This window comes from Hypanus sabinus, chromosome 3 (assembly GCF_030144855.1).
Source record: "Hypanus sabinus isolate sHypSab1 chromosome 3, sHypSab1.hap1, whole genome shotgun sequence".
Lineage (NCBI taxonomy): Eukaryota > Metazoa > Chordata > Chondrichthyes > Myliobatiformes > Dasyatidae > Hypanus > Hypanus sabinus.
Genome location: NC_082708.1, coordinates 35,580,072 through 35,605,019, shown reverse-complemented (window position 1 = coordinate 35,605,019; position 24,948 = coordinate 35,580,072). Strand labels below are relative to the sequence as shown.

General features: G+C 39.2%; 1 protein-coding gene across 4 annotated transcripts in view; it reads left to right on the top strand.

The window, feature by feature from the left end:
• Positions 1–24,948, top strand: part of nbeaa (neurobeachin a) — a 790,167-nt gene that overhangs the window by 354,188 nt on the left and 411,031 nt on the right. For 3 of the 4 annotated variants that reach the window (XM_059964072.1, XM_059964073.1, XM_059964071.1), the window contains 4 exons: positions 420–858; positions 19,383–19,534; positions 22,268–22,397; positions 23,814–23,941. In XM_059964072.1, the coding sequence (XP_059820055.1) occupies positions 420–858; positions 19,383–19,534; positions 22,268–22,397; positions 23,814–23,941 (849 nt within the window). Of the gene's footprint in view, positions 1–419; positions 859–19,382; positions 19,535–22,267; positions 22,398–23,813; positions 23,948–24,948 lie in introns of all 4 variants that reach the window. The other variant, XM_059964070.1, reaches the window with a different exon arrangement.

Here is a 24,948-nt window from a genome sequence, read left to right as displayed (position 1 = left end):
CCAGCTTTGCAAATTCAAGCAAATCTACTGATTTCATTACTTCTAGTATTCAAGAACTATATATCTCTGATTGGCATTAAAATTGTATAGAAATGCAACAAAGGAACTCTGTCCAGAGGTTAAGATTTGCTTATTTGTAATACTAAAACTTTATGTATTTTGTTCTGCAATGTCATGTAAAAAGTCATTTTAGGATAACACATTTCTACAAGTTAGCCCTTCATTTTGTATGGGCTTCAGAAGTTGGGCTGTATTAAGAGTATCAAGCATTGATACTTTAGGTAAATCTACTTTTTCTTTCAAAAATACATTTAATATTTAAAAGCAGTTTCCTGTAAGTTCATATCATAGGTTTGACTGCTACCTTATTCAACTCTGGAATCTGCTATTGATTAGTCCCATTTTGTTTCCAATTGCAGAGAATCCTGTTACTTTTCCTGAGAACAGCAAAGATAAAGAAATTCTGACACCAATTGAAGATATGCAGATTGATAGCTGTATTCCACATAGTGATTCGGGCATTGGAGAAGAACAAATAGCTGGTCTTATGAATGGCTCTGATTTGGAAATAATTACTAGATCAGATGCAATGAGTGAACTTCTATCTTCCTTGTCCTCTGAAGTAAAGAGATCGCACGAAAGTTTAGCTGATGCTCAAATTGAAGTGCTAAAGCCCTCCTCATCCATATCAAGTGTAAGCCAAGGAAAAGGAATGAATGTAAAGGAGATTTTAAAAAGTCTAGTTGCAGCACCCATGGAAGATGCAGAATCCGGTCCTGAACCTGTATTGTATCCTGATCCTACAGTGAAAAGAGAAGCGCAACCTATTCTTCCAATGCAGTTTCATTCCTTTGACAGGTAAAGAGCCTCAATGTTGTTTTAATTTATTCATCCACCAGAGTATTTATGAATGTGAGTGATGAGATGATATTGGTAGGAGGAGGAGAGATCTCCAGGGGCTTCAGAGGCAGATTGAACAGCAGCATCACATAGCCCAAGCCTGTCATCTTCACAGCTCAAAGACCTAATTTGAGATGGCAGCCTGAAATGAGTTGCCACTGCAAAGTGTATTATTTTTGAAATGCTTTCACACAAATCACTGAGCTCCACATACAACTTTGTTTCATGGTTTAATGTCATCACGAGGCACAAATTGGTGTGTCTAATTGTTTGCCACCTGCCAATGAAATGAACTGCCAGAAAGCCAGAAGGATCTGTTTGTCTGTCAAGCATTCAGGCTATTGAGAGTGACAACATCAAAAATTTTGCTTCAAAATCTGAAGCTTTGAACGGCCTTTAAGAGACCCCACTCTTGTGCTTCTGGTCAACTGAATTTTTCAATTAGTTTTAAATATATTAGGTTTCTGCTGCCTCATCTGTCTTTAGGAAAATGTAATTATGTTAGGAACAGACTAAACAGATTTCTAGTCAATGAAAATCCAAATTCCCATGATGGTACTTTTAATTATTTCTTTAAAAAACTTTAGAAAATACATTTTATTGTAGACCTTTGTACTTATTTGCCAAGCTTTAATTTAGTTTTTTTTATTTGTTTGAAACAGGACTTTAAGATTATCTTTACTTTTACACATAGTTAGTTGAAAATGTAACATTTCACAAATTGCTTAACTGAATTATGTTGCAATATTAATGTATTGCAACAAAGCCAAATAACACCAATAAAAACAATAGCAAGGCTCTCAGAAACTGAAGTAATTGTTTGAAAAGATATCTCACGTATAGATTCACAATCCCACATTGGTGCAGAAATTGCTATATTTGAAATATTAGAATTAGAGACAATGAACTGCCATGTATTGGGTACACACATAAACCTGCAACTGTGATTTTTCCTAGTGTTTGGCTTTAAATACAACCTTTAGTCTATGTTTCAGAGAATCATTCCATATATTGTAATACCAGCATGTTCTTATAAGACACATACAGTATTTCACCAAGGAAATTTTAAAACATTTTTGATCTGGAACAATGTAAAGTTAGGTTTACATGAAGCATTTTCAGAAAGTAAACACCTCTTTTTCTCTTTTCTTTTTAATCAATTTTACTTATGCAGAGTCAACACCATCTTGCACAATTTGAAAATGGCAGTTAGTCTGAAGATATTTTAATTGCTATTTTAAACAGACTATTGAGAATTATATGAAAGAAGGCAGTACTTGCTTTCTTTCCAAGTTGTGGTCAATATATTTGTATACATTTTCATGATAACTAAATAAATGTGGAGGAACATGAACATGATCCCATATCTTGCTACCATGCGCTGCAAAGTAACTGATGTAAATAAACAGAACCACCATGCCATATTAATCTTTAAGGAAATTAATTTTTTATAAAAGGATATTTACTTTCTCATACTTTTGGGTCATTTACATGCCCCCAAGCATTTTAGTTATATTTGTAGTACCTATCTACTTTATCCACATTCACTTAGATCAGGAAGCAACATTATTTCATGAAGAAGGGTCTCCACCCAAAATGTCGACTGTTTAATCTTTTCCATGGATGCTGCCTGAGCTGCTGAGTTCCTCTATCATTTTATGTGTGTTGCTTAACATAATATTATATTGAATTCTGGTTTATGTGTTCAATAATAACTGAAGGAAAAGAATTAAGTTTCTATAATGACTTAAGCTTTATCCAATCTTCATTTAAATCATGGTTGGTCTAACACAATGGCATCTTCTTGCTTTGTCCCCAAGGCTCATGGCTCTTGTGAATGTAAAACATTAATTTAGTTGTGGATGTATTAAATAGCTGTCACTCTACAGGTGAGAAGAACACAAATAAATGAAATGTACAAGAATGTAAGAAAATAGTTGCTGTAATAGGCTACTTGATCCCTCTGGCCTTCTCTGCCATTCCATATAATCATGGCTGATATACCCCAGGCCTCAACTCCCTTTCTGTGCTAGATATCCAGAGCCCTGAATCCCCCAACCTTTCAAACAATTATCTGCCTCTACCATAAATACTTCTATAAAGCTAGCCTGGGCAATTCTTAAGGCAGAAGATTCTCGAGATTCTCTACCCTCTGTGAAAAAAGTTTCTGCCTACCTCAGTTTTAACTGCCCCATTTGTTGTCTTGACACTTTATGTATATTTTTTAGAGATTGTCTCACTCTTCAAAACGCCTTAAATGTCTACCTGGTCATTCTTCCTTAGGACTTTATATACTCCAATAAGATCATCCATCATTATTTGTAACTGCACAGAATACAGACTCAACCTGCTTAGCTTCTCTTGGAAGGGAGATCCTCTCATCCAAGGAATTAGCCTGGTGAATATATTTTGCACTGTCTTTCGTGCTATTATATTCTTTCTTGGGTAAGGGAATTCAGATACATTACCAACAACTTGTGTATTGTACAAAAACATCTCCATTTCTAAATTCCAACCCACTTGATTTCAAAGGCTAAACTACATTTTGTAGTTGCCCATCATTTTGTTATGATTCATTTACAAGTACATCTAGATCCTTCTGCTCTTTACTCATTTTCAAAACCCTTAGATAATAACCTGCAAGTTGATCCTTCTTCCTCAAGTGCATGACCTCATTCTTTCCTACAAAATTAAGTCCTTTTGCTAAGTTTTTCACTTAATGACTCAACATATCTTTATCCTGTTGCGGAGTTCCAGTGTCCTCAGGAATTGTTGAAGTTCGGTTGAATCCTTGCATTCCTTTTCTCCCAAAACTATTGCTTGTTTCTCCAGTGTATTGTTTGTTAAGACCACTAGACATAGGAGTAGAATTAGGCCATTCAGCCCATTGAGTGTGCTCTGCTATTCCATCATGGCTGATCTTGGATCCCACTCAAACCCATACACCTACCCTCTCACCATATCCTTTGATGCCCTAACTGTTCAGGAAACTACCAACTTCCTCCTTAAATATACCATAGAATTAACCTCCACTGCAGTCTGTGGCAGAGTATCCCCCAGATTCAGTACTCTCTAGCTAAAAAAATCCTGCTGGCCTCTGTTCTAAAAGGACGTCCCTCAATTCTGAGCCTGTGTCCTCTCGTTCTGGATACCCCCAGCAAAGGAAACATCCTCTCCACATCCACCCTATCTAGTCCTTTCAACATTCAGTAAGTTTCAATGAGATCCCCCCACATTCTTGTAAATTTCAGTAAGCACAGGCCCAAAGCTGCCAAATGCTCCTCATATGTTAACCCCTTCATTCCTGGAATCATCCCTGTGAACCTCCTCTGGATTCTCTCCAGTGACAACACATCTTTTCTGAGATATGGGGCCCAAAACTGTTGACAATGCTCCAAATATGGCCTGGCTGGTGTCTTATAAAGCCTCAACATTATCTTCTTTTATATTCTATTCCCATTGAAATAAATACCAATATTGCATTTGCTTTCTTTACCACAGACTCAACCTGTAAATTAACCTTCTGGGAGTCTTGAATGAGGACTCCTAAGTCCCTCTGCACCTGATTCATTATCATACATTTCCCACCACTATATTCCATTTGCCACTTCTTTGCCCATTCTTCCAATTCATCAGTTGGAGGAGCAACACCTTGTATTCCGTCTGGGCAGCCTCCAATCTGATGGCATGAACATCGATTTCTTGAACTTCTGGTAATGCCCCCCACCCCACCACTCCTCATCCCCTTTTCTCTCTTTCACCTTTATTCCTTGCTTGCCCATCACCTTTCTCTGGTGCTCTCCCCCCACCCCTTTTCTTTCTTCTTTGGCCTTTTGTCCTTCCCTATCAGACTCCCCCTTCACCAGCCCTGTATTTCCTTCACCAATCAACTTCCCAGCTCTTTACTTCACCCCTCCCGGTTTCACCTATTACCTTGTGTTTCTCTCTCCCTTCCCCACAACTTTTAAATCTACTCACCATTTTTCCTCTAGGCCTGGCGAAGGGTCTTGACCTGAAACGTTAACTCTACTTTTTTTGTATGGATGCTGCCTGCTGAGTTGCTCAATTATTCTAACTGTTTTCTCTATGTTAACCAGTTTTCAATCTGTACTAACAATTCATCCAATATCATGAAATCTTAACTTGTGCATTAACTTTTAACATGACACCATGTCAATGGCTTTAGTAAGTCCAAATACACAACATCTGCTGTTCCACTTCATCTATTTTGCATATTATATCATCAAGTAACTCAAGTAAAGCAGGCAGTGAAGGAAGCTAATGGCATGCTGGCTTTTATAACAAGAGGAATTGAGTATAGGAGTAAAGAGGTCCTTCTGCAGCTGTACAGGGCCCTGGTGAGACCCCACCTGGAGTATTGTGTGCAATTTTGGTCTCCAAATTTGAGGAGGGACATTCTTGCTATTGAGGGAGTACAGCGTAGGTTCACAAGGTTAATTCCCGGAATGGCGGGACTATCATATGTTGAAAGATTGGAGCGACTGGGCTTGTATACACTGGAATTTAGAAGGATGAGAGGGGATCTGATTGAAACATATAAGATTATTAAGGGATTGGACACACTGGAGGCAGGAAGCATGTTCGCGCTGATGGGTGAGTCCAGAACTAGAGGCCACAGTTTAAGAATAAGGGGTAGGCCATTTAGAACAGAAATGCTAAATGGCATCCAGAGAGTGGTGGATATGTGGCCCAGAAGGCAGTGGAGGCCAAGTCTCTGGATGCATTCGAGAGAGAGTTAGATAGAGCTCTTATAGATAGCAGGGTCAAGGGATATGGGGAGAGGGCAGGAACAGGGTACTGATTGTGTATGATCAGCCATGATCACAGTGAATGGTGGTGCTGGTTAGAAGGGCCGAATGGCCTACTCCTGCACCTACTGTCTACTGTCTATTGTCTAAACTTATTAAACTTGACTTGATTTTCATGAAATCATGTTGACAAGGTTTGATTAAATTAAACTTTTCTAAAATATTTGTGATTCTTCTTCCATCATTGACTCAAGCATGTTGTCAATAATGGATGTTAAACTACGTTGTACAGCACTAAAATTCCTATGCTGTCCATTATACCCATCTCCAGTATCAGATTTGCTCTCACTAGGCTTATATCCTTCTATGCCTATTTAAGTGCATGAATAAATGCCTCTTAAGCATAATGATGGTACCTGACTCAGCCATCTTTTCTGCCTGTGAGATTCAGGTGTTAAGCTCCTTCTGTATGTAAATAAAAATTCCCTTCAAATCCCTTATAAAACTCTTTCCTCTCTTTTTAAACCTGTTAATAGATTACCTTAGCATGGGATAAAGACTAACGATTTTCCCTATCTATTCTTCCTATAATTTTATATGCCTCTATCATGTCACCCTTCAGCCTCCTTTGCTCCTGGGAGCAGATCTAGCCTATCCAATGACTCCCCAAATTAAAATCCTCTAATCCTAGTAAATCTCCTCTTTAGTCTCTCCAGTCCGATCACATCTTTTTGTAGTGCGGCAACCAGGACTTCACATAATACTCCGTGGTATGGTTTCAAAATAATGTCCTAACTTGTATATTCTGTGCCCTAATCTATGAAGGAAAGCATATTACATGTCTTCTTCTCCACCCTATCTACCTGTGTTGCCACTTTCAGATTGAAGAATTGAACCCAAAGACTTCTGCCTTTTACCTTCCTCCATTAAATTAAAAGCAACACATTTTGTAATTCCCCAATCCACTGGCGCAACCATGAAATTTAGTAAGCTTTGAAAAACTTCGACCAGTGAGGGCCAGGTGAAAGTGGTGGGGCCCAGGCCCAAGAGTGGATGATGAACTGATAGTTTGCTGATTTAAGCGCTCATCCATCTTAAAAAGATTAAAGCGTCGAGGCTGAGGGCGAAGGGTCAACTTATGTTCAGCTCACCACTCTTTATTCTCCTTAGCATCGAACTGACTCTGCAAACATCGGCACTCACCTCAGCACTGAACTAGCTCTGTGGCTGTGATTTATTTTCAGGGACTCTGCAGTTCATGTTCTGTGGATTATTTGTTTGTTATTTTTATAGGTTTATAGCATGATATGTTCTTTCCTTTTCGCACAACTGATGTTTGACTGCCTTTGTGGTATGTTTTTATAATGAATTCTATTGTGTTTCTTTGTTTTGTTACTGTCTGTAAGAAGGTGATCCTCAAGGTTGCATGTGGTATACTCTACATACTTTGATAATAAATGAACTTTGAACTTTATCCCTCATGATTAGTATTTTTACATGCTTTTCAAAGCTTTTTGAAACTTGCTGATCTCATATCTTCTGGATACTCACACTGTCCTACACAGTGAGACCTGACACAAAAAATACAGTATAGCATTAATGTATTTTGTTGCTTCCTCGTACTAATTACTGAGCCTCATTCTTTGGAGGTCCCATGCATTAGCCACACTCTTTCTCTATATATATCTAAAGAAACCATATTATTCAATTTGAACAGCAAAAGCCTTTCATGTGACACCTTATTAAATGATTTTTGAAAATACAAATGTGTCTGTCATTGAATTTCCCCCTTCCTGCCATCAAATATTTCAAATAGACTTATCAAACTCTACTTCCCTTAATAACAGTCTTGATTAGGGTTTTACCATTGTCTTTCACCTACTCCAAGCCTTTTATGTGATATTAGGTAGTAATTTTCTGCTTACTGAATGTTGCTTTTTAAAAAAAATAATTATTATGTTATTCTTGCTCCCTTATTCTTTGCAATTCTTCCTTGAATTTTGAAATTAAGTTAATGAAATTTGCATAGCCAAGATCGTTTTAAGAACATTTATGCCGCTAGTAGCAGGAATAATGTGCATACTCAAGCGAGACTGCAAATGCTTGAATCTAAAACCATGCACAAAATGCTGGAGGAATGCAGTGGCCCTTCATCAAGACTGGCATAATGTTTTTTTTACTAGTAAGGAGTAGGTTGCAATACCAGCACCATCCCCTCCCCTATCTCACCACTCCAAATGGAGTTTCATTGAAAAATGGGTTTGCTACCAGTGAGAAATAGTGCCTCATCATGTCTGCTTCCAGTTTTTCATTCAGTATAATTGATGAAAGAGATAAACCAGTCCTCGTAGTCAGGGTTATAGCCAGCAAAGAGCATTACAAAAGAAAATGGAAGAAGCAAGCATATTGCCCAACTTGAAAAACTGACTGATGTGAAAATTGCTGATTATAAGAGAAATGCTATGTCATCTCTACATATCCGACATTTGAATTTGTGCAAGAAGTCATTAAAGATGAATTGAAGGGACTGGTGCTAATATTGAGAATATGTGTGCAAGTAGCTGTTTTGAACATAAACCCACTTAGACAGTTAGATCTGAAAGTTTCAGCTCCATGTATCAATTATTTAATCTAGAATATAGATGTTATATGTCGTCAAAATGCAAAGATTTTCATTTGTATTTTCACTTCATTTTCATCCTTGATTTGATGCAAATCAATAGCATGCAAATTCTGGAGGGGAGAAGAAAAGAAGTAGTTTTGGTACTCATTGGTGAATCAACAATGAAATCACGTTTTCCTTACGTGGATTCATGCTTAGCAAACCCAGGGTCATATTTGCCACAATATTTTTTATGTAATGAGGAAATATATTTTTCATATTTGCAAATCTTTTTTTCCTTTTGATTATATTTGTGCACACAGGCATTTGATAGCCAGTCTGCAACAATAGGTTGAATTAGTGAACTGATTAGTAACAGTGAATGGTTTTTGCATATGTGTATTACAATGAAACGTTGTTAGTAGTTATATGTCGCTTCATTTTCTTTTTGTAGAATTGTGTTTTCTAATGATTAACTGTACTAATGCCACATCTGTTTCTATGTTGCATTTACTTTCAGAAAAATGATTTTTCTACTCAGGAAAATTTATACATCAATCAAAAATTACTTCTCTGCCAACTAATGCAAATTTGCCATGCTTTTTTCATGTATTATCTCTTGCACATGAAAGAAGCACATGTCAAGCATACTGTATATATAAAAGAACAGTGTAAAGTTTTCACAGTGACACTTAATTCTCTTAAACATGAGAAATTCTGCAGATTCTGGAAGTCCAAAGCAACTCCCACAAATGCTGGAGGAACTCAGCAGGAATCCAGGAAATTATAGACCAGTGAGTCGTACTTCAGTGGTGGGCAAGTTGTTGGAGAAGATCCTGAGAGGCAGGATTTATGAGCGTTTGGAGAGACATAATCTGATTAGGGATAGTCAGCATTGCTTTGTCAAGGACAGATCATGCCTTACGAACCTGATTAAATTCTTTGAGGATGTAACAAACACATTGATGAAGGTAGAGCAATGGATGTAGTGTATATGAATTTCAGTAAACATTTGATAAGGTTCCCCATGCGAGGCTCATTCGAAAAGTAATGAGGCATGGGATCCAAGGAGACAGAAGGTAAAGTGTGGTTGTGGATACTTTGTATTCTGGATGGAATAGGGATCTGTTCTGGGACCCCTCCACTTGGTGATGTTTATAAATGACCTGGATGAGGAAGTAGAAGGTTGGGTTAGGAAGTTTGCTGATGATACAAAAGTTGGGGGTGTTCTGGAGGGTTGTCAGAGGTTGTAATGTGCATTGATAGAATGCAGAACTGGGCTGAGAAGTGGCAGATGGAGTTCAACTCAGATAAGTTTGAAGTGGTTCATTTTGGTAGATCAAATTTGAGGACAGAATATAATATTAATGTTAAGACTTTTGGCAGTGTGGAGGATCAGCAAAATCTTGGGGTCCATGTCCATAAGATACTCAGCTGTTGCTCAGGTTGACAGTGTCGTTAAGAAGTTGTATGGTGTCTTGGCCCTCATCAGTCGTAGGGTTGAGTTCAAGAGCCATGAGGTAATGTTAATCATAAGACATTAGACCCCACTTGGAGTACTGTGTTCATTTCTGGTCACCTGATTACAGGAAGGATGTGGATACTATAGTGAGAGTGAAAAGGAGATTTATAAAGATGTTTTCTGGAATGGAAAGCATGCCTTATGAGAGAAGGTTGAGTGAACTTGGTCTTTTCTGCTTAGATCGACGGAGGATGAGAGGTGACCTGATAGAGGTGTATAAGTTGATGAGAGGCATTGATTGTGTGGATAGCCCGAGGCCTTTTCCCAAGGCTGAAATTGCTAACCCAAGGGGGCATAGCTTTAAGGTGCTTAGAAGTAGGTACAGAGGGGATGTCAGAGATCAGCATTTCACACAGGGAATGGTGGATGCATGGAATGCATTGCCAGCAAAGGTGGTAGAGGTGTATACAATAAGGTCTTTTAAGAGCCTCTTATATAGGTACATGGAACTTAGAAAAATAGAGGGCTTTGCAGTAGGGAAATTCGAGGCAGCTTCTAGAGTCGATTACATGGTCAGCACAACATTGTGGGCTGAAGAGCCTGTAATGTGCTGTAGATTTTCTGTTTCTATGTCTGGCAGCATCTATGGAAATGACTGAACAGTCAACATTTTGTGCTAAGACCCTTCTTCAGGACAATATTCTTGTGGTCTTTGGTTGTGGATAAATAATCCATGATAATGAATATCCTTAATTATCCATGATTAATAAGATGGCACCGGTGAACCATGGCAACATGTTGCAGGCTGATTACAGAACTTCTAAACATACCTCTTCTGAATTACACTCATTACAATCAGCAGCCTGTAATTTTCCTGAAGAACATGGCTGACTTAACGCTTAGGCATGTAGGTATGGCACTTTTAGGTGGATGAAGATACATCACCATTGCCTGAAGAGAGGGAGGAGAGGAGGACTACAAGCCAGGCTGGAAAGCCAAGCAATGGAAGTTCTACCCAGCATCTTGTTAGCAAATGCTGGAGAACAAGATTGAGGACCTGAGTGCAAGATTCCACTTGCAGAAGGAAATGAGGAATTGCTACATTCTCTCTTTTATGAAAACATGGCTCACCCTGAATACATTGGATTCAGCAATCAGATCCAGGGGCTTCTTGGTGCATAGGATTGACCGAACTGCTAATTCAGAGAAGGCAAAAAGTGGGGGTCTGTGTTTCACAATAAACTCTCTGTAGTGCTCGAACACAGCTGTCTTGGACTTGTCACACTCTTGTACTGCTGACCTGGAACATCCAAAGATTAAGTGTCAACCATTCTCCTTACCAAGAGAAGTTCTCCGTGATCCTGACTGCAGTTTACATACCACCAAAAGACATCATTAAGCAGGCACTTAGGATATTGAATGCTGCCATCATGAAACAAGAAACTGCCACCCAAATGCATTTCAAATTATAATTAAGGATTTCAATCAGGTTTGTTTGAAGAAATCTCTGCAGCATATAACTGCAGCACCAGGGTCCCAACATACTAGACTAGTAACACGTACAAAAAGCTGGAGGAACTCAGCAGGTCAGGCAGCATCCGTGGAAATGAGCAGTCGTTTCGGGCCGAGACCCTTCGTCAGGACTGTCCTTCATCATGATGAAGGGTCTCGGCCCAAAACGTTGACTGCTCATATCCACGGATGCTGCCTGACCTGCTGAGTTCCTCCAGCTTGTTGTACATGTTACTTTCACCACAGCATCTGAAGTGTACTTTGTGTATACTAGACCAGTGCTATCCTACAATTAGGATTGTCTACCATGCCATGCCTAGACAAAATTGTGGGAAATCTGATCACTTGGCTGTCCTTCTTTTACCTGCGTTCAGGCAAAAGCTTCAAGAGAAAAGCTGCAGAGACAACAAAGAGGTGTTTGCGGGAAATAGAGGAGCAACTGCGGACTGGGCTGTGTTCAAGGATTCCTCAGAGGACGTGAATGAATATACCACTGTTGTCACATAGTTTATTAAGACAGTAGTGTTCAAATCATTCAGAGTCTTCCCCAGCCGGAATCCCTGGATGGGCTCTGAGATCCACAGTCTGCTGAGGGCCAGATCAATAGCATTCAGGTCTGGCGACCAAGAAAGATACAAGAAGCCAGAAAGTCATTTCACGTGTGAAGTCGCAATTCCAGACCAAAGTTTAGTCACTTGGGGTTGCATGACAGTTGTGGCAGGGCTTGAATGCTATTACCTCTTACAATATAAAAGCAAGTGACATAGATGATGACAGGGCTTCACTTCCAAATGAACTCATTGGTCTCTATGCTCATATGACCATCAAAAGTGGAGAGATCTTCACGAACTCCCACGACACCCAGTGACCATGTGATTTCAGTCTCTGAGGCCGATGTGAGAGCATTCTTCAGGAGTGTGAACCCATGAAAAGCATCCAGCCCAGATTGAGTACCTGGCTGAGTGTTCAAAGGTTCAAAAATTCAAAAGCTCATTTATTATCAAAGTATACAACTCTGAAATTCTTTTCCAGATGGCCACGAAACCAAGAAAGAAAGGAACGATAGTACAATCATCAACCCCCAAATCCCTGCTCCCTGCACAAAAAAAACAAACAAAAACGGAACAGCTACATCGACCCCTAAATCCCCCTCCCCGCACACAAAAAAAAATGAGAAAGATCAGGTGAAAAACACAGAATAATACAAAAACTATAAGACTGAAAATAGTCTATAGTTCAAGTGCATATGTAAGACACAGAGTACCCAGGTAACATTCCCTGGCACAGAGGCAGTCTCCCCTCTCTGCAGCACAGCAATCCCCCAGCGATCAAAAGGCAGTCTCCCCTCTGTGTGGCAGAGTGATTCCACCAGTGATCAGAAGACAGCTTCCCTTCCCTGGAGCAGAGCGTTCCCACCAGTGATCAAAAGGCAGTCTCCCCTCTCTGTAGCAGAGTGATCCTCCAGCAATCAAAAGGCAGGCAGCCGGTGCTCATTTTCCACATTTGCCTTGATGTTTCAATCTCCCCTGTTGCATTGATCAGCGACCAATGGAAGCTTTAATTGGTGAAATGGAGTCTTCTCATCATGGTGTTTGTGCATACTGCCTCAGTCTCCCAGAATTCTCTGGGAGATTGTAGAGCCCTGAAATACCCAAACGATCTCCGAGCAGCAAATCACAGGCTCCAACAGTTCCAGAATCACATTCAAGTTGAAAAACAAACATAACATATATAAAAGAAGTAAAGTATGGTTTCATGATCTATTCAGAAGATGTAACCAAAGGAGTTTGTGCGCAGGTGCCATCTTGACTGGAATTGGCATTGGAGCTATGTTTAGCTTCACAGTCATAAGTATAAACCGATTAGAACAGGGGGCTAAGCATATAGCCTTGCGGTGCACTTCTGCAAATAGAGATTGTGAAAGAGATATTGTTACTTGGCTAGAGTATTCACCAATATCTTTAACATCTTGCTTTGGCAGTATGAGGTACCATTATGCTTCAAACATGCTTTAAGTATACCAGTGCCTAAGAAGAAAATGGTAGTCTGCCTTAATGACTATTGTCCAATAGCACTTGCATCCACTGTGCTGAAGTACTTAGATGAAACATATCTACTTCTGACTCAGAAGTGATTTTGATGCATTCCAATTTGCCCACCGGCACAGCAGGTCCACAGCAGATGCCATGTCATTAGCTCTTCTCTCAACCCTGAAACATCTGGACAGCAAAGGTGCATGCATTAGGATGCTCTTCATTGACTACAGCTTGGCTTTCAACATTATTACCCCCTCACTTGCAGACCAAAGTCACTTCAGATTGGCAACAACATCTCCTTCACAATCTCCAATAACACAAGTGCGCTACTAAGCTGTCTGTGTGGCTCCCTGCTCTACACGCTTTATACTGATGACTGTGAGGCTAAGCGCAGTACCAATGCCATATTTAAGTTTGCTGACTACACCATTGATTTTGACCACAATCATTTGGTGTATAGGAGGGAGAATGAAATTCTAGCTGAGTAATGTCTTAACAATAATGTCTCTTAATGTCAGCAATACCAAGAAGCTGATTATTAACTTTAGGAGGAGGAAACCAGAGGTTCATGAGCCAGTGTTGATCAGAAGTGAAGAGGATCAAAAACTTTAAATTCCTTGGTGCTAGCATTTCAGATCTGTCATGGGTCCAATGTGCAAGTACAATTACGAAGAAAGCACAGCAGTGCTTTTACTTTCTTAGAAATTAGCGAAGCTTTGGCATGACATATAAAACTTCAATAAACTTCTGTAGATGTATGGAGAGTTTATTGACTGGTTGCATAACAATCAGGTATGGAAACACTAATGCCCTTGAACAGAAAATCCTACAAAATGTAGTGAATATTGCTCAGTCCATCATGGGTAAAGTCCTCCCCACCACTGAGCACATCCACTAGGAGTGCTATTGCAGGAAAGCATCATCTTTCATCTAGGACCCTGATGCAGATCTTGCTATTTTCTTGCCACTGCCATCAGGAAGAAGATACAGGACCTTTAGGACCCACAGTACCAGGTTCCATAACAGTTATTACCCCTTAACCATCAGGCTCTTGAACCAGTGAGGATATCTTCACTCAACTTCACTTCCCTATCACTGAACTGTCTCCGCAACCTATGGACTCACTTTCAAGGATTCTTCATCTCATGTTCTTGATATTTAATGCTTATTTTTTATTTATCATTGTTGTTATTATTTATATTTCATATTTGCAGTTGTCCTTTGCACATTTGATTGTTTGTCCATCCTGTTGGGTGTGGTCTTTTATTGATTCTTGGATTTACTGTGTATTCCCAAAAGAAGATGAATGTCATGGTTGTAAATGGTGACATATATGTATCTTGATAATAAATTTACTTTGTTTTCCATTGATTTTTAATCATTTAAAAATACAGAAGCTTCACACATTGATATCTTCAAGTCACAACTTTGTGAAAGAGAGAAAACTTCTTAAGCAGTTAGTTTAAATTTTTGAGCTGGAGGGTTTAGTTCATTGTGTTATAATCTTGAGTGAAATATCTGAATTTTTGATGTAATGGATATCCTTAATGATCACAATCAGAACTTTCCTGCAACAAAATATTGGTAATACAACGCATAAGCTGTGTTCCCTAGTAGATCACTCCTCACTCTATCCCTGTATGTTGGTTGTGTAAGAAGGACCAGATTGAGTGTCATATTTCATCCCTTGATGAATCTACACCACACATCTATAGCATGTCTGTCCAGCTATGTCCATCTCTATAAAATAACTAGACTTGTATCTCTTGCTCCAGTGCATCTTTTGCTGAAGTCCTTCCTAAAGACTGATTACAGACTATTCCATGTGATTTTTAATAGGCCAATCTTATCATTGCCTTTATGTATCTGAGATCATTCAGTGCTCTTTTGACTGTCTTAAATTCTATTCACATGTCATCTTGTGCTTGCTGCCCTACTTTGACCCCTGATTAAGTATTTGCTTAGATTTTCATCTCCCTTCATGGTCTTACTTATGTTGTCTCATTTCCTTTAGCATTTTGATCCTCCTATACTTATTGTTTTAAATCTGAGATTTTGTACATCTCCAATTTTAATTAAATCATCATTTTAGCAATGTTGGCCCCAAACTTTGAATTTCCATGTAGAGTCATGGAGTCATAGAGACAAGCACAGATACATGCCCTTTACCCTGTCTAATCCTTGCTGAACCATTTAAACTGCCTTCTCCCGTTGACCTACACTGCAACCATAGCCCTCCATACCCCCACTATCAATGTACCTATCCAAACTTAAACATTGAAATTGAACTCGCATTCAGTGCTCATTCTGGCAACACATTCCAGACTCTCATGAGCCTCTGAGCGAAGAAGTTTCCTCTTATGTGACCCTTAAACTTTTCACCTTTCACCCTTAACCCATGATCTCTAGTTGTGATCCCACCCAACCTCAGTAGAAAAAGCCTGCTTGCATTTACCCTACCTATACCACTCATAATTTTGTATACCTTAATCAAATCTCCTCTCAATCTTCAATGTTCTAAGGAATACAGTCCTAACCTATTCAATGTAAATGTCTTCACCTGAGTATACAGCTTTCTTCTTTTCTATCTCTTTGCCTAAGTTTTTAGTTATCTATTTTATAATCTCATATAGCATGATATCATATGTGATGATGCTCCTGTCAATTTATTTTGCTTGGGTAACTCCGCTAAACACAATTTATAAAAATACCTAGTACTGGTGTGGCAGCATCTGCTTTTGCTTATTGCCCATTTGTTTGCTTGGAATGAGCTGAGCCTCCTATATATCACAAATGAACCATTATAGTTAATATTCAAATTCCAAAGTGAATTTATTCTTGAAGTACATACATGTTAAACATATGTAACCCTGAGATTCGTTTTCATGAGGCCGTGCACGATAAATCTAAGAAACACAAGAGAATCAGTGAAAGACCACACCCAATAGGACAGACAAGCAACCAATGTACAAAGGACAGCAAGTAGTGCAAATGGTGGCATCCGTTAGTCTCATGAGACCATGGATCTGTGCCTGGAATGATTTCCAGGGCACAGGCCTAGGCAAGGTTGTATGGAAGACCAGAAGTTGCCCATGCAACAAGTCTCTCCTCTCCACGACACTGATGTTGTCCAAGGGAAGGGCAAGGGCCGATACAGCTTGACACCAGTGTCATCACAGGAGTTGCCAGAACGAGGTTGAAGGCAACGTCAGACTGCCTTAGTGACTCCAGCTCCAGATTTGTCCTCAGGGTTTACTCCTGAAGCCTTTCCCATGAGTGGGTATGGGTGCAAGGCAGTGGAGATTTGAAATCAGAGTTTTCCCTCTCTTAGATGGACTGCCTTCCCAGGCTGACAAGCTCCATCTACCCGAAGCACAGGTTTTAAGGCGCCAGGACCTGCCTTCGCCCCTTCTCCTGTCAGTAGAAACAGTACCGCCGGGCTTAGAGGCTGAGCCACATGAGAAGGCCAGGAGTTGGACCTGGTTGTCAGAGGCTATTTGAGGTGCATGCCGTGAGGAACACTTTTAGGTAGTGGGAGCTTGTCCCGCTACCATTCCTCAGCTTGACAACCTTGGAACAAACAAGGAAAATGGAAGTAATAATAAATCAATGATAAATATTGACAACACGAGATAAAGAGTCCTTGAAAGTGAGTCCATAGGTTGTGGGAACAGTTCAGTGATGGGGAGATTGGTTATGCCGGGTGGTTCAAGATCCTGTGGTTGGGGAGTAATAACTAATCCTGAACTTGGTGTGTGATCTTGAGGCTCATGTACCTTCTTCCTGATGGCAGCCACAAGAAGAGAGCATAAATTGCATGATGGGGATCCTTGATGATGGATACTGCTCTCCTGCAGTCGCAGTTTCTATAGATGTGTTCAATGGTGGGGAAGGCTTTATGCATGATTGGCTAGGCCATATCCATTACTTTTTGTAGGCTTTTCTGTTCAAGGGCGTTGGTGTTTCCATACCAGGCCATGATGCAACCTGTCAATAAACTCACCACTACACATCTCTAGAGGTTTGTCAAAGTTTTAGATATCATGCTAAATCTTTGCAAACTTATAAGAAAGTAGAATTGCTGGTGTGCCTTCTTTGTAATTGCACTTGCATGCTGGGCCCAGAATAGATTCTCTGAAATGATAATGCTGAGGATTTTAAAGTTGCTGACCCTTGCTACCTCTGATCTCCCTGAAGAGGATTAGTTCTGGTTTCCTCCTCCTGAGGTCAATAGTCAGCTCCTTAGTCTTGCTGACATTGAGTGAGAAGTTGTTGTGGGACCACTCAGCCAGATTTTTAATCTCCCTCCTATATGCTGATTAATCATCACCTTTGATTTGGATATAATGTCACTATTCTTGTTTACCAACTAACAATTCATAATGATTCTTATGGTTTTTAGTCAATTCTTGCTGGTGCACGGGCATTGGGTTTATGTCAACTTCTTGTTCCCCTGACTTAGAACAACTAAGTATTAAATATAGACCATTCTGTTTGTCTTGAGAGTTCTCATTTGTGATCCTGACTGCAGTTTACATAATGCCAGTGGCCAGTTATAAGCAAGCACTCACGAAACTGCATAATGCTGCCTGTAAACAAGAAACACCATTTCAAATTGTAGTCAGCAACTTTAACCATGGCCTGTTTCAAGAAAACCCTGCCCATTTATCACCACCATGTAGCCTGTTTCACCAGTGGTCCCAAAACACTAGGCCACTGTTAACTACAATAAGAAATGCCTATTGTTCCTTTCTGAGGCTGCATTTTCGCAAGTTAGATCATTTGGCTGCACTCCTACTACCTGCATACAGACAGAGCCTAAAGAGCAAGGCTCCTGAGATCAAAGCAACCAAGAGGTGGTTGCAGGAGGCTGAGAAATGGTTACAGGATTGCCTTGATTCGGTGGACTGGGCTACGTTCACGAACTCATCTGAGGACCTGAATGACGACACCAGGGTTGTTACAGACTTCATTAAAACAGCTGTGGATGAGACTATCCCCACAAAATCATTCAGGGTTTTCCCCAATCAGAAGCCCTAGAGGAACAATGAAATCTGGAACCTGTTAGCCAGATCAAAGGCATTCAAGTCGGGAGATCAATAATGTTACAAGAAGTCCAGGTATGATCTCCAGAAAACCATCTCTGGGGCAAAGTGAAAATTCCAGACTAGACTGGAATTAACAAGGGAGCCTACCTGTGGTAGGTTTTGAATGCCATAACCTCCTACAAAGCAAAATCTTGTGACATAGGGGATAGGAGAGCTTCGCTTCTAGATGAGTGCAATACCTTCTCTGCTCGCTTTGAGCAGACAGGGAGGAACCATCATGTGGCCCCATGTCTGCCAATGTTCCTTTGGTCTCACTATCTGAATATGACGTGCAGGCTGCTTTCAAGACAGTGAATCCAAAGAGAGCATCCAGTCTGGACAGAGTACCTGGCCCAGAGTCTTTTTGTGTTATCAGTGTCAAAAGAAGCCAAATTCAATCCACTGTGATTTTATGTTATAAAACAATAAAACGTGGAAACTTCCAAGGGGGCTGAACACTTTTTATATTCACTGTATATTGCATAGGAACAAGCTACCTGGCACATTTGTATATGTGTATCATTGTTTCCAGAAAAGCATCACGTGTTCATAGTGTACATCTATTCCTTTTCCTCTATTTGTAGTTACCTGGTATTGACTTTTAGGTCTTTATACTATTGGTATTTGTAGCTAATGGATTTCTCTTTATGCTTATAAAGAGAAGTAAATATTTGCAGATGCTTGATGCAGAGGATAAACTGGCATTCTCATGAAAGGATGATAAATGAGTAGTATAAGGTGATGAGAGGCATAGATAAGGTGTATAAACAACACCTTGTTCCCAGAGTGGCAATGCCTAATAAGAGAGGACATAATTTTAAGACGATTGGAGACAAGTGTAGAGACTCCTAGATAGACAACTGGATGAAAGAAAAATGGAGGGCTACGTGGAAACCTTAGATTGATTGTGGAGTAAGTTAAAAGGTCAGCATAACAATGTAGGCTGAAGGGCCTGCACTGTGCTGTGCTGTATTCTATGGCAAATTTAACACACTTTTTTCCTGGTTTTATTAGGAGCGTTGTTGTTCCAGTAAAGAAACCTCCACCAGGAAGCCTGGCCATCAATACAGTTGGTGGTTCTAGCTCTGCTAGTCTTGTCACTGGGAGTGCAACGAATATAATTTCTCCTGCAGCAGCCACACCAAAAAGTATGATAAATACTACAGGTACAGTAAACAAAGATCTAGTTATAAAAGTTGAGCAATTCATTAAACAATTGAATCAGGAATTGAAATAGATATTTTGTTTATTGTGAAATGTTATGACCATACATTTGCCTTGGCTCAGTGCACAATGTATAACATTATACACTGAACCAAGACAATTTTGTTTTCTTCATATTAACTTTAATGGATAGCTTTGATCGTGAGTAGAAGTATTTCCAAAGCAGTTAATATTGCATACTCAGTAAAATATTTATGAAATCATATTGAAAGAAGGATCAAAATGAATTAGAATGATCTAATTTCTCTTAATTGTGTTATGTGTTTGTTACACATCTTTAAAAAAATGTTCTTTCATGTTACCTTGTCCCTATAGTTTCAAGTATATCAAACTAAGCTTTTTTATCAGAGGAAACATGAGAGGTGATGGACGTACTCAGTTGATCAGGCAGCATCCGTGGAGGGAAATGGACAATCAACATACCTACAGTTGAGACTCTTTACCTGAACAGAGAATCTGGACATTCCAGTCCAAATGAATGGTCTCAGCCAATTGTCCAATCAAATAATCTTGCACATCACAAGGATGCATGCAATTATTTGCTGGTTATCTGTTGACTATCTTTGCTGTTTCCCAAAATTAGATGTTAATGACATGTCATGATCCTACAGAGGAAGGAGCCTGTGTTTACTAAGATGATACTTTCTGGTGTTTCATACTCTACTGATGTTTATAATGATGTTTTTATTTTCTTAAAGTGGTTACCAGATGCAGCTGGTTTCAGTGAAACACTACTTGGAGTTTACGTTATGAAGCAGATTCAGAACTTGGTCAAGAATTCTCTTGCAGATTCAGTGACCATCTATTATTTGCGTACAGATTTTGAAATTCTTTATTTAATGCCTTAGATATCTCTGTATCTATGATTGTTTACTCTTAGCTTACCTGAGGATAGCAAATACAAACATATATGCAATAAACAGGCATTTACTTAGAAATATTGGCTGAACTATTGGGAAAGAATCTGACAGAACATGCAAAAACAAAATAATAAAGCATTGGTAGATCAGGCAATATTAGTGGAAATATCAGTTGATGTTTGAAGTCAGGGACCCTTCATCAGACTGGGAAAGTACATTTCTTTTGTGTTGGAGAAAAGGGAGTGATGAATAAGATGGAAGTTACCATCTTGTTAGGGTGCGGCTAAAGTTACTCAAGTGGGCTCATTTGTGAAAAAGCTATCTGCTTACTGGGAAAATTTAGAGATGGAGTAAACTGAGAAAGAAACATAAAATTTATGTAATGCAAGATCTGAAACCAAAAGGAAAATGTGGAAAAGTCCCGCAGATATATGCTATGGAGAGAAAGACTATATCTGGACCTGCACTGCCTTGTTCTAAATCTGTTATTGAGTCTAAAAGACCACAGAACATAAAGGGCTCCTCACGTTTGTGTTGGACTTGATTAGAACAGTGTAATATGCTACAGCCAGATAGGTTAGAATGGGAATAGGTAGTGCAATGGAGAATTCAAATGTCAGGCAATTGAAAACTCAAGATCGTTTTGCAGTCTCAGTGGTGGTTTTCTACAAGTGGGCACCCATTCTGTGTTTGATGTCTCCATAGGTGTGGAGACTACATTGTGACCATTAATTGCAATGCATTAGATTGGAAGAAAGGGCAAATAAAACCATGCTTCACCTGTAAATATTGTTTGTATCCCTGTATATTGGAAAGAAGTAAAGTAAAAGAGAGGCATTGAATCTCCTAGAGCTGCGTAGTCAAATGCCATAAGAAGGGAATTGGAGAGTTACAAAAATAATCATTTATTTGGAATCCTGAAAAGACAAGGAGGGACAAGATGTGTCTGATCACCAGATCTCCTTGGTGGTGGTATAAATTGAGAGGAGTGATCTGTTAAATGCAGGTAATGATGAGTAAAATATGAGAGCATTTGCTTTTCTTGGACTGGGAGAACATTGGGGTGTTCTCCAAGGAAGAATACCCCAATGATATTCTTCCTCATCCCAGGAAGAGGGAAGAAAATGCAGGAAATAGATGATAGCTAATGGCTCTATCAGCAATGGTACAAGTAACTGCACTGTTCCAAGAAAAGGATATCTTAGAAGCATGTGCTTGGAAATCATTGTTGTTAGCACAGATATAATAAGAGACAACAACTGGGAGAATGGATATGTTTAAATCTAGAAGGTTCTAGATGTCTAGGCTAGCAGGAAAGCAAATTAACAAATGCAACTGAACATTGGTACCCATTTAACAAAAGTCACAAAAAATAGGTTAATCATTATCAATTTGCTGTTTGTGAAAGGTTGCTGTTTGTAAATTGACCATTGCATTTCCTACTTTAAAGATTTCTCCAATTCATAATTGCTTTATTGATTGTAAATTGCATCAGGCTGTGTTGAAGTTTGAAAGTCTACCCTTTTATCATATATTAAAAATATAAAGTGGCCAGGCTCGGGTTATTTCAGTAGTTTTGATTAAATTGTTGTTGCTTCTAATGAGATGTTGAGTGTAATGTAAGATATTAGTCCAGTTACCTCAGGAAAAATAGTAGCAAATAATAAGATTAATCTTTTCTTGTATATCAACTTACTTATTAGTACACCATCCAAACTCAGTTTACCCTTCTGTTAATGTGCTTGAATTACATGGCTATACATTGATGTACTGCAGTGTAATTGATCCATCATTCTTGAATGCTGTCTTATATAGGTGCTGCAGAGGCTGCTTCCACTTCTTCCTCCTCTTCCTCTTCCAGCTTTGTGAATGGTGCTACCAGCAAGAATCTTCCAGCAGTGCAGACTGTTGCTCCAATGCCAGAAGATTCAGCTGAGAATTTGAGGTTAACTTATTTTTTTCTATTCACATGAATTCATTTTGCTTAGACTAACTAAACTGCAAAGAAAGTTAGACAAAAACCAAAGATGTCTTTGGGGCAGAATGTGCCAGAATGAATTCTTTGAGAATGTGAAAAAGCACAGTAATGACGGTGGAATGGTGGATGTGGTGCAACTGGATTTTAGTAAGGAGCTTGATAAGGTTCCCCAAGCTCATTCAGAAAGCGAGGAGGCATGGGATCTAGAGGAACATGGCTGTGAAGATACAGAATTGGCTTTCCCATAGAAAGCAGAGGGCGTTAGTTGATATATTCTGCCTGGAGGTAGGTGACCAGTGGTGCTCCGTATGGGATCTGTTCTGGAAGCCCTGCTCATTCTGACTTTCATAAATGACTTGGATGAGGAAGTTAAAAGATGATTTAGTAAATTTACAGTTGATACAAAGGTTGGTGTTGTGTGATTAACATCGAGGATTGTTATAGGTTGCAACCAGACATTGACAAGATGCAGTGATGGGCTGAGAAGTGGCAGATGGAGGTCAGCCTGGCAAAGTGTGAAGTGTCAAATTTAAAGGCATAATACAGGGTTAACGGCAAGATTCTTGGCAGTATAGAGGAACAAAGGAATCTTGGGGTCCACATCCATAGATCACTCAAAGAGTAAAAAAAAACATTTTACCCATGATATTCACTGAACTACAGTGCCAACAAGGGTTGTGAATATTAAGCAAAAATGTAATCAGCACATTCCTGAATTTACCAATCTTATTTAAAAGTTTATAATCCCAGAAATGCATTTCATTTATTGGAACTCATCCTACGAGGAAGTTATTGGAAGTCCTAAATGGAATATAGAACTCTCCAGCATGCTAAAGTAAAGTACAGGCCCTTCAGGCCAACATGTTGGCCAATATTATAAACCACTCTCAATCTATCTGATCCTTCCCTCCTACATAGCCCTCCATCTTTTCTATCATCCATGACTCACTTGAGTCAGCATTTCAATGATAGAAACAAAATAAATTAAGGAGTTTCTAAATTCAAATGTGTGTTTTTAAACAGGCTACATACACATTGATTAATGAAATGTATTTCAAGTAAAATTTTATCAATAGATTAAAATTATTTGAATGGGCAAGAAAGTTTCAAGTTATAATTTAGCACCTATAAAGTATAAATCCCTTCCATTTGAAATGAACTAAAGGAATGAATTTGTGAACAATATGAACTGGCTGAGCCTGATAGTATATCTGCAGTTAACTAAACATGAATGAAAAGAAAATGGAAAGATATGTTGATGGCTGATATTCATGAATACTGGCATTAAATCTTGGTTGTGCTTAGTGCCATTAAGTTAAAGGAATAGTATGTGACAAATTATATTGTCATTCTTATATCTACTTTTTTTAAATTTCTAAACAGCATCACAGCAAAACTAGAACGGGCCCTTGAAAAGGTTGCTCCACTGTTACGTGAGATCTTTGTGGATTTTGCTCCATTTCTTTCAAGAACTCTCCTGGGCAGCCATGGCCAAGAGTTGTTGATCGAAGGTACAGGTGCTGTAGAATTAAAATTTCTTTATGTGATGTTCATGTAGTCTTGCTGTGAAGTAGTTGATAGGATTGTTGCCAATTTTCACATTTTTCACTGATATTGAGAATCAAGTACACAATATCTGAATTTGATCAAAGTGGGGTCCTTTGATTTTTATAATAAAGCTCCAGTTGATAACAAAAAAGTAGTGATGTGGTCACTGACAAAGAAAATGGTTCTGATCCTTTCAATCAAAGTTTCTTTCCTTTCTCCTTGTCTCTAAACACCTCTCAGTCTGCTTCTTTATCATTCCTTAAATCATTCCCCAAATCACGTTGTTCTGATCCCCACATTCTGAAGTGGTGGAAGACAACATAGGATAGATCTTTCTATGACCTCAATGTAAACGCCATTCCTCAGTGCAAATCTCTCAGAGATATCACACCAGAACAATAAAAACATTATCATCATGATAACCTAAGAATCTATATAGACATGCTAGAATTTCTGAACATATCACAATTGTCAATTCCTTCAAAAGAATAGCAGAGAATAAAATGAGTAACTCTGCCAGATGAAGTGTAGATATCAAAAATTAACAATGAGTCACTGGTGTAACCCTGAAAGATGCTATTTTTGTTCAAAATAGTTTTTCAGCTTTGAATGAGCTGGTAGACAAATCCAACATTTTTGAAAGTCTTGATGCAGTCACCACAGGCAAGGAGTTTAAGATTTTATGGAAAATAAAAGTAAAGTACCGGTAGTCCCCGAGTTACGAACGTCTGACTTACAGACAACTCATACTTACGAACTGAGGAAGGAGAACGCCATCCGCCATTTTAAGTCAAATCGCGATGCTGTCTGCCATTTTAAGTCATTGCCGTTGAGACTGTGTTGGGTGTTTAACTTTGTATTTGGCTTAAATTTTTCCTAGTAAGAGTCACCCTGACGCCTCCCCCCCCCCTCCAGTTGGCTGGTGGCGCAGTGAGATCAGCGCCAGGTTCGAGAATGGAAGTTCCCGAGT